The sequence below is a fragment of the Poeciliopsis prolifica genome, unplaced genomic scaffold (genome assembly GCF_027474105.1).
Source record: "Poeciliopsis prolifica strain line A6 unplaced genomic scaffold, Auburn_PproV2 SCAFFOLD078, whole genome shotgun sequence".
NCBI classification, from domain to species: domain Eukaryota; kingdom Metazoa; phylum Chordata; class Actinopteri; order Cyprinodontiformes; family Poeciliidae; genus Poeciliopsis; species Poeciliopsis prolifica.
The window spans coordinates 1,557,719-1,567,954 of NW_026562453.1; the positions used below are offsets into that span (position 1 = coordinate 1,557,719).

A 10,236-nucleotide genomic window follows, 5' to 3' on the forward strand; every position below is an offset into this window, starting at 1 on the left:
TCCATCATTTTTCCTTCATTTATTTCTTAATATTTTTATTTGTTCCTTTCTATCCTTCCATTTTTGCTTTCTTTTCTTTCTGCCCTTTCTCCTTTTTCCCTTCCTGTTTGTCTTCCCCCTTTTCCTTCTGCTTCTTTTTTTCTTCCTTTGTTCTTTTTTTATCATTTTGTTTTTATCTTTCCTTTTTTCCTATTTCTTCTTTTCTTCCTCACAAATTCCTCTCATTTCTCCTTGACTAGAAGTTTAGAAAGTTTGTTTTTTCTATAAATTTGGGCTGAAAACCGAACCCCTCGTCTCGTCCTCTGGTCGATCCTCCTCCGTCGTTCGGGACACATCGGTCATAAATTCACTCTCGGGTTTGAGCCAATGTGAAAACCTTCAAGCTTTCTTGCTTTTTAAACTGAGAGATTGTCTTTCTGGACTTCCTGTTTCCTGCTGCCGTTTGCTGCAGCTTTCGGTCAAAGGTTACAACGACAAGCAGCACATCCTGCTGAAGAAGATCATCGAGAAGATGGCGACCTTCGAGATCGACGAGAAGCGCTTCGACATCATCAAAGAGGCAGTAAGTCCAGACTTCCTGCTGCGGTTTATAAGACTTTTTTTGCCTCCATTTTGTGTGATTTCTTCCCCCGCCTCTTTCCAGTACATGAGATCTTTGAACAACTTCCGAGCCGAGCAGCCTCACCAGCACGCCATGTACTACCTCCGCCTGCTGATGACCGAGGTCGGGTGGACCAAAGACGAGCTCAGAGAGTCGCTCGATGGTGGGTCACTTCCTGTATTTCTGCTTACTCTCCTTTAAAGGGACAGCGTCATGTAAAATCGAGCTTTACATCGTAACGTTATTCTCTCATCGAAAACATACCTGGAGTGTTGCTTTGATCCTTTCATGCATAATTGAGAAATCATTTAATCTCCATGGCAACCATTCAGCTGAGAAAAACGCCTGGGTGAATGTAACTCCGCCTCCTGAGTGGTGTAAACTTCTCCCCCACTCAGCTCCTTCAGACTAGCCAGCAGCAATTAGCAAACAGCTGGTGGAACTGCTGAGCTCATCATACGAGCTACTACTTTGTGTTTTTTTTTTGTTTCAAGTAAAAACATAGTTAAAGGTTTAGTAGAGGAGCCATGTTATGATGACTTCCTGAAGGCGGAGTTTCAGAAAGAGCAGGAGCTTCTTAAAGAGACAGAGGCCCAATTTCAAGCCGCTAAATTATTTGATTGTTTTCTAAAATATATAACACTGTTCTTTTACAAACAATGGGTTTTTTTTAATTTCAGGATTTGTACGGACGCATAAAACCCTTAAACTCTTGGATTTCAGTTAGGTGTTTGGAAAGTGCTTGTTTTCTGTGTTTGATTTTCAAATGCGCCGTTTTGTAAGAAAGTTCAATCTAACTTTTGTTTGAAAGCCTAAAGTTGAGAAACATTATTTACAGTTGGAACCTGATATTATCATACACCTAATAAAAGAAACACATTTTGGCTTCCTGTCTGAAGTTAAATTAGATTAGACTTCTTTTTTTCAAGTTAAAATATGCAAAATTATTATTATTATTTTAATTAGTGAGGGATTTTTGTGACTTATTGATTTATTGTGTGAAAGTATTTAAGATGTTTTTTTTAGCTTAACATGTAATGAATACTTATTATTCCTAATGGATCAATGACTTATCGATCTGTGAAACTGTTGGTTTATATTTTAAACAAAGTTATTGATATTTTTGTATTTTTTTTATTTGTGTTTTGTTCTTAGACCAAAACATAAAATTTTATTTCATTCCTGCTGTAGAAAACTAGAAAATATCACAAAACATTTCTGGTAACGGTAATAAATTGTATCATATAATAGTGAAGTTATTTATAGTTTGTTGTTTTTTATTTCCAAAGTGGTGCTGGAAAAGCTCCGCCTTTGCTCTGTGATCGATTACTGATGTCTGTGATCGATTACTGATGTCTGTGATCGATTACTGATGTCTGTGATCGATCACTGATGTCTGTGATCGATCACTGATGTCTGTGATCGATCACTGATGTCTGTGATCGATCACTGATGTCTGTGATGGATCACTGATGTCTGTGATCGATCACTGATGTCTGTGTCGGTGTTGCAGACGTAACTCTCCCCCGCCTCAGGGCGTTCATACCTCAGCTGTTGTCACGATTACACATCGAGGCTCTGCTCCATGGCAACATCACCAAGGAGGTTTGTTCAGTTTTAAAACTATTTATTTTTTCCTAATTAATCAATAATAACTCATTATAGTAACAGTGTGTGCTTTCTGTTGTTATTGTATTCTTATTATAGTAGTTTTTGATTTTATATCTTGAACAATCAAAAGGAAAGTTAAAAAAACTTTATTAGTGTTTAATTGGATCTAAATATTAATGATAAAAATACAAAAATAAAGAAAATACTGTGAATAATAATATTAATAATACTGATAATGGAAATAAAAAACTACTATGACATACTACTACTAATAGTGATAACAAAAAATTAAAATAATAAAAAATAAAATAATAATGGAAACAAAATACTAATAAAAGAAATATAATGAGGAAATAAAATAATGAAAACAATGGAAACATTATGATGATAAATAATGTAAATTTATGATTAAAATAATGAGGATAATCATGAAAATATTGTTACTATTATTACTCTCAGTAGTAAATGGTTTTATTTGTATTTTTTGTTCTTTTTTTTTTGCACTGTCCCATAAACCCTTAACCTGTGATATCTTCCTACTTGAAGCTTTTTACCTGAGAAAACCATAAATGGTTATAAATAATCTAGAAAAGTCACAAATCAAGAATAATGGCATTAAAGGACGGATCAATAACCGGCGCTCGGTGATTTACAGAATATTTTTCCTCCGTTTCTGTTTTTCCCAGTCTGCTCTCGGCATGATGCAGATGGTGGAGGACACGCTCATTGAGCACGCTCACACCAAGCCCCTCCTCCCGAGCCAGCTGATTCGCTACAGGGAGGTGCAGGTCCCGGACGGTAGGTGGACCTCCGCTCACCGCCGCTGCGCTGATGACGCCGCGGCGTGTTTGAAGATCTGATTAAACAGAGGAAGTAAACCGGGTTGGATCCTTATTGAATCAGAAAGATTCAACCAGAGGCAGAAATTAGAGAAACATCACAACCACAAACCTCCGTGAATTTGATCAGTTCAGTTTTTAGCTTAGTAGATTGATCAGTTATCAAAATCCTTGTAATTTGGGGTTTACAAATTTTAAAAAGTTCAATGTTAAGTATTTTTGAAGTACATTGAATTATGCGCTGGTAACCAAGTAAGTTTTTGAGGAAATGTTTGGGTCTGATATTCAATGCAGAGCTGTAAATATGAGCTTTATCACATGTTTATAATATTTGTCTCAAAGTGAAACGTGGTTTCTCTCAGGTGGCTGGTATGTTTACCAGCAGAGAAACGAAGTTCACAACCACTGCGGCATCGAGATTTACTACCAGACGGACATGCAGACCACCAACGACAACATGCTGCTGGAGCTGTTCTGCCAGATCATCTCTGAGCCCTGCTTCAACACGCTGAGAACCAAAGAGCAGCTGGGTCAGTTCCCGACACGTCCAGCACAGCATCAGGCACACCAGAAAAGTTCATTTATTTAACACCTAATACTCTGTTTTCATTCATGTGAGATTTATGCAGCACTGTGGGAATGAGAAAAAATATACTTTCTGTAATAATAGTCGTGCTGAAACGATTAATCAAATTAATTGTGATTAATCAATTATTAAAATAATTGTCAACTAATTTAATAATCGATTATTCGTACAAACCTGAAAAATGCATTTTGCTGAAAGAACAACTCGCTCAGCACCACTAAATTTTAGCCAAAACTGTAGAAATAAATTTGACAATTAAGCTAAAAAAACCAAATAAGTAAAACTGGTAAACATTTTAAATCTCCACAATAGAGCAGAAACGACAAATAAAAGAAAACATGAAGTTTCTCTAAACAAAATTGTTCTAATTAAAACCAAAACACCAAATTGAAGATTTTTGTCTTCCAGATTTTTTTTGTTTTTTTTTGTAGGAAGGGAAAAACACTGTAAAAACACAAAATCTTAGAGTTATTATCTTAGTCAACTTGAAATCAGTCAAAGCTGATTTTTAAGTAACTTTTCAGCAATAAACATTCACAAATGGAAATTATTGAAGCTCATTTGAAGTCATAATCCGATTATTAATTGATTTCCTGTTTGCGCTCCTCCCTCTAAGGCTACATCGTGTTCAGCGGGCCCCGCCGAGCCAACGGCGTGCAGGGCCTGCGCTTCATCATCCAGTCGGAGAAGGCCCCCCACTACCTGGAGAGCCGGGTGGAGGCGTTCCTGCGCACCATGGAGAAGGCGCTGGAGGACATGAGCGAGGAGGCCTTCCAGAAGCACATCCAGGCCCTGGCCATCCGCCGCCTGGACAAACCCAAGAAGCTGTCCGCCGAGTGCGCCAAGTACTGGGGGGAGATCATCTCCCAGCAGTACAACTTCGACAGAGGTAACGCAGGCTGCGTCAGGGCTGTCCAAGCTGCGGCTCGGGGGCCATTTGTGGCCCGACGACTAATTTTCTGCAGTTAAAAATCTGATACAAATTTGGCCAATAGATGCAGACGGGGACTTTTAATTTGTAATTTGTGCAACACAAAGTATTCGACTTTTTATTACGAAGTTTTAACAAAAGTAAAAACCGAGTTTTACTGACAAGCTGCACCCAATTCAGCTCTTTTTCCTTCTGAAATGATTTAGAGCAAATGTTTTGATCAAAGGGACACAAATCTTGTTGTTACTGGAAATTGATTCATTCAATCGAGCTCAAAATAAATCCAAACCTAATGCAAAATTTAAATTGTAGTAGGAAAATAAAAGCAAAAAAAATTGCTAAAAAATTTTTTTTGATTAGTTTTAATCTCTACAAGAAATGTGGAAATTTCTGAATTTCAAATGTATAAAATTTCTTTTGAACATTTTTCTTGAAAATGTTTTCTGGGAAGAGTGAGGGGAAAAAATTAATTTTCATACTAATACATTTTTCATGAAAAAACTGTGGAAATTTCAAATGTCAAATTCTTTAAAAAAAAATTTCTCATCAAAATGTCAGTATTTTTGGTGAAAATTTACTAGTTTTCTATCTACAAAGTGCAGAATTAGGCTGAATACAAAATGAACGACGCACATCTCAGATTCTTTCTTCAGTTTAAACATGAAAAACATTTTTTGTCCCGTTTTTTCACTTGGATTGCAAGTTGAGCACCTTTCACATAAAACCAATAAAAAAACATCAAAGTTTTTATTTTTAACATGTTTTAACTCTGAGTTTTCATGACTTCCTGACTTGGAGATACGATTTTTCTGCAGGTTTGATGCTTTATGCAGTTCTAAATGCTTCAAGCTAATTGTGTTTAAACTTCTGTTTGCCTTTCAGACAACATTGAAGTTTCACATCTGAAGACGTTGACTAAAGAAAACATAATGCAGTTTTACAGCGTGAGTAACACCACAGGTTTGAATTAAAATCAGTTTTAAATCGGACAGAAAAATAAATTCTTCAAGCATTTTTACACTTTTATATTTACTCTAGTTTAGGTCTTTCTTTACTGTTAGTAACATATTAAAAATAATGTGTATCTATATAAGGCATAGCTGTTTATCGCACGGATTTTGTTCTTGCCATTGAGCTGGCTTCTCAGGACTTGCCTTATTCGTTGGAGGTATTTAGCTGTGGCTCCTTTCCTTGTGGCCTCATCGAGGTTGCCATTTGCTTGTGGTATACCTAGGTACTTGTAACTGTCCTCTATGTCTGCTATTGTTCCTTGTGGGAGTGAGACTCCTTCTGTGTGGATGACCTTCCCCCTCTTTGTGACCAGCCGACCACATTTCTCTAGTCCGAATGACATCCCAATGTCAGTGCTGTAGATCCTGGTGGTGTGGATCAGTGAGTCGATGTCTCGCTCACTCTTGGCATACAGCTTGATGTCATCCATGTAGAGGAGGTGACTGATGTTGGCCCCATTTTTGAGTCGGTATCCGTAGCCAGTCTTGTTGATAATTGGCTGAGGGGGTTCAGGCCTATGCAGAACAGTAGCGGGGACAGAGCATCTCCTTGGTATATGCCACATTGATGGACACTTGTGCAAGTGGTTTGCAGTTGGCTTCAAGGGTGGTTTTCCACAGGTTCAGCGAGTTTGATGTTATACATCTCTAGGCATTCAATGATCCAAGTATGCGGCATTGAGTCATAGGCTTTCTTGTAATCAATCCAAGCCATGCACAGGTTGGTGTGTCGGGTTTTGCAGTCTCGGGCAACTGTGCGGTCTACGAGGAGTTGGTGTTTGGCTCCTCTGGTATTTACACCGACCCTTCTGTGCTGTGCTCATGTGTTTATCCATGTGTTTGCTTATCTTGGCCGCTATGATGCCTGACATGAGCTTCCAGGTTGTGGAGAGGCAGGTTATTGGTCGGTAGTTGGGTGGGACTGGACCCTTTGATGGATCCTTCTGGATTAGGATTGTTCGCCCTTCAGTTAACCATTCAGGGTGAGTCCCACTTTGCAGCAGCTGGTTTCTTTGGCCTGCCAGTCGCTCATGGAGGGCAGTGAGTTTCTTTAGCCAGTAGGCATGGATCATGTCAGGCCCTGGTGCTGTCCAGTTCTTCATACCTGAGACTCTTTCTTGGACACAGTGATGGTAACCGGGGCTTGCTTATATATTGCTTATATATACTCAGGGTCGATGCTGACGTGTCTCTGTCTGCAGGAGCGTCTCACGGTGGAAGCTGCAAAGAGACACAAAGTGTCCGTTCACGTTCTGTCCAGAGAGATGGACTCCTGTGAGTCTCTGAACAATTTCCTGGTTTGCTTCCCGTTTCCTGTCGGCTTCGGTCGCCTTGACGTTTCGTTTTTGTTCAACAGGTCCGATAGTCGGAGAGTTTCCTGCCCAGAACGACGTCAACCTGGCCCCGCTCCGTCCCTGCCACAGGTAAACGACACGTCTGGTTTTATTTTTCCACTGAAATCAAAACAAACTCATTTTTTCTGGATCCAGGCTAATTAGAATTGACAAAATTATTTCTATTTGCTAAATAACCAGAAAACATTTTTTAAAAAATTTTGCGTGTAACTTTCTATGTTAAGCAACTTTCAGTCTGTTTATCTGGAAAGTCTGTTTCGTTTGGGGAGGTCTGAAAGCAGAAAGTGAACTATGACGCAAGGCATTCTGGGTAAATGCAACCAAAGCTGTAGAAATGAATCGTATTTTTCGAACAGCAAGAGAAATCCTCCAACCGCTAAAATCTGACGCTGCTGCATTTTTGTTTGCATTTTCTGAAGAAGAAAGTTGCGCTCTGTATCTTCTTCAGAGGTTTTCATGTCGTTTCCTTCGGTGGTTTTTGGTGCAGCGCCACCACAGGTGAGGAGGGGAACAGGTTTTTCTAAAACTGCAACAAACTTTGCAACTTTCATCCCCAGTTGAATAAAATCTACCAGACTAACAGCCGTGAAAACAACCTTCAGCTATTTCTTTTCTGTTCCCACATCAAACTTTTTGTTGTTTTTCTTTTCAGCCGACGTTGATTCAGGACATGACGGAGTTCAAGAGGAGCCTGCCGCTGTTCCCGCTGGTGAAGCCTCACATCAACTTCATGGCTGCCAAACTGTGAGCGAGGGCGGAGAAGCTTCGCCTGCCTGAGGTTCCCCTGACCGTGTGTGTGTGTGGAATGTGTGTGCAGGCGACGCGCCGTTGCACCAGAAGCAGAAGAAGAGATGCTCAGTAAGCGAAGATCCCCCAAAGTTAGCTGTGGTTGTTTTTTAAACTAGCTGTGACTACCATAGCGGTCTCACCTCACTCTCACGCTGCAGCGCTGCGTAGGCGAAGTAGAACATGTTCACCAGAAAACTTTATGCAGGAGCTTCACTTCACCTCTAGGGGGCACAGCCCAATCCAAGTCAGTAGCTCTACCCAGGCGCTCCGACGTTTTATTCAGATGTATGCATTTTACGAAGCCTTATTCTGTCGTTCTTAAAGCTTGCTTGGTGGGGGGGTTTTATGTGTTGGCGCCCTCTGAGGAGGCCTGAGGGAAGTCGGCACTGCGGCCTCAAATCTTTGTGCTGCTATCATTTTAAAGATATTGGTAAATATTTGCAGGTCAACGAGCCTCGACACACATTTACAAACTCTCTTTTCAATTGTAAGTTATAAAATGTGGACATCAGAGATCAGCTTTCTACACTTTAACAAAAATTATGTCAAATCTAATTTCTGTGTTTCTGCTACTAGAACTTTTTGTGCTGCTTTCATTTTAAAGATATTAATGTTTCCAGGGGTCAAAGGTTAATGAACCCCACCACATTTACAAAAGAACTAAATCTCTTTTCAGTTGTAATTTATATAATCTGTAAAAAAAATTAACTCAACTGGCTCCTCTATTCACATCAGAATCAAACAAAAATTCAAATAATTTTATTTTTGAAGATGTTGTTTCCAGAGGTCAAGGGTCAACCCACATTTACAAAATTAAATGAAATGTCTGAATCAACTGTGCGACATTGATGCAGCAAAAATGTTCAAAGATTTGTGGAGGTATAATTTTTAAGTTTCAGATCAACTTGCTCTTCCTCCCATTTTTACAACTCAAACAAAATTTATGTAATTTCAATGTTTGTGCTGCAAAAAGTTTTATTTGTGCCGTTAGTTTTTAAAATTTAAAATACCAAAAAAAGTATCAAAAATGCATCCTCCAAAACTTTTTTACAACATTTCTTCTGTTTTGTGTAGTAAGGATTTTAAAGCTGTTAATGATTCAGAGGTCAAAGGTTAGCCACTAAATTTTAGTTTTTATTATTTGTGCTGCAGGAATTGTGCTGCTATAATTAAGATTAAAAAAAAGCTTCCAGTGTATGTCCACCACTCCCCACATTTACACAATATCAATTAATTGTGCTGCAAAATGTTTAATTTGTGCTGCTTCAATTCTGAGGATTGTAAAATGGGTTTCCAGAGACCAACCTGCCCAGCACTCCACATTAACAAAACTCAAAATTGATAAATTGTTTTGTTTTTGTTTGTTTGTGCAGCTTTTTGCAGCACACTCCTTGACAGGCACAAAATTAGATCCTTTGTAAATGTTGTGGCGCTTTTTGACCTCTGGAAACATATTTAAAGTGACAGCAGCACAAACTTCATTTGATTTTGTAAATGCGAGGAAAGGTGAGTTGGTTGACCTTTAACCTCTGGAAACGTCATCTTTTAAAATGACAGCAGCACAAACTTTGTGCTGCCAAAACGTTTTTGACTCGAGTTTCATCTGATTTTCTTTCCTTTTTCACGGTCGGCCGACTTCTCTCGGGTTTTGCGGAGACGTTTTTAGCCTCTCAATTATGCGTCGTCTTTAGGGTTTTATGATTGAAACACCTCAGGGGTAAATCCATGCTGTCTCTTTTTTTTTTTTTAATAAAACACGTCAAACCCCGAGACGTTTCCATGGCGATCCCCATACTGTGGATCCGTTTGTGTGCGCCTTTACGTCGGTCACGTTTCTTTCCAAACGCGTCACTTTGATGTCAAACGGAGCTGAAAGTAAACGGCTCTGGTTTTAAGAAGTATTTCCTGAAAAATATGCACTTCTCTCACCAAGCAATAAACGTGATTGTTGAAGGTGAGAGCGGAGTCTCTCTCTCTCTCTCTCTCTCTCTCAGGTGCTTGCTGCACTTTGTCCCGACTTTTTATTTTACTGGTTTCAGTCAGCGCCTCGTCCAGGATTACATGAGCTTTGAATGTGTTTGTTCTGCATCAGATCTTCTTTGACATTTTGCTTCGTTTGGGATTTTGTTCCTTCGTGGTTGAACCCAAAGATGGCGGCAGCAGCAGATTTCAGCGCAGCAGAGGAAAATATTAATGACATTACATATCAGGCTTGGGCAGTAGGGGCACATACGTTGTGAAGTACTTAGAGAGTGGTTTCTATTTAGATGTTTTTGAATGTCGATGCTCGGCTGTAATTGGCTGGTTGGGTTTCCGGGCGAATAATTTTAGGTTTGAAGTTTTTATGTTTTTTTTTTCTTCTGTGTTTCTAAATAATTAATAAACAAGTGAATGGCAAAAACCACTGCACTCAATTTCCTCATTTGCAAAAACATTTATTCACAGAGATGATGCTCCACAGGTCAAAGTTCACAACATTTTTTATTTTTGGCAGAGACTTCATGATGAATGTAG

At 39.1% G+C, this 10,236-nt stretch overlaps 1 protein-coding gene across 1 annotated transcript in view; it reads left to right on the top strand.

Moving 5' to 3' along the window:
• ide (insulin-degrading enzyme) overlaps nt 1-10,081 on the top strand; it is a 28,663-nt gene extending 18,582 nt beyond the window's left edge. The window contains 11 exon segments of the mRNA XM_055021739.1: nt 452-562; nt 644-764; nt 2,115-2,206; nt 2,899-3,010; nt 3,414-3,581; nt 4,254-4,526; nt 5,451-5,512; nt 6,781-6,853; nt 6,936-6,980; nt 6,983-7,002; nt 7,586-10,081. Of these exon segments, the coding sequence (XP_054877714.1) occupies nt 452-562; nt 644-764; nt 2,115-2,206; nt 2,899-3,010; nt 3,414-3,581; nt 4,254-4,526; nt 5,451-5,512; nt 6,781-6,853; nt 6,936-6,980; nt 6,983-7,002; nt 7,586-7,681 (1,173 nt within the window). The 3' untranslated portion in view covers nt 7,682-10,081.
• Nucleotides 10,082-10,236: the final 155 nt, after the last annotated feature.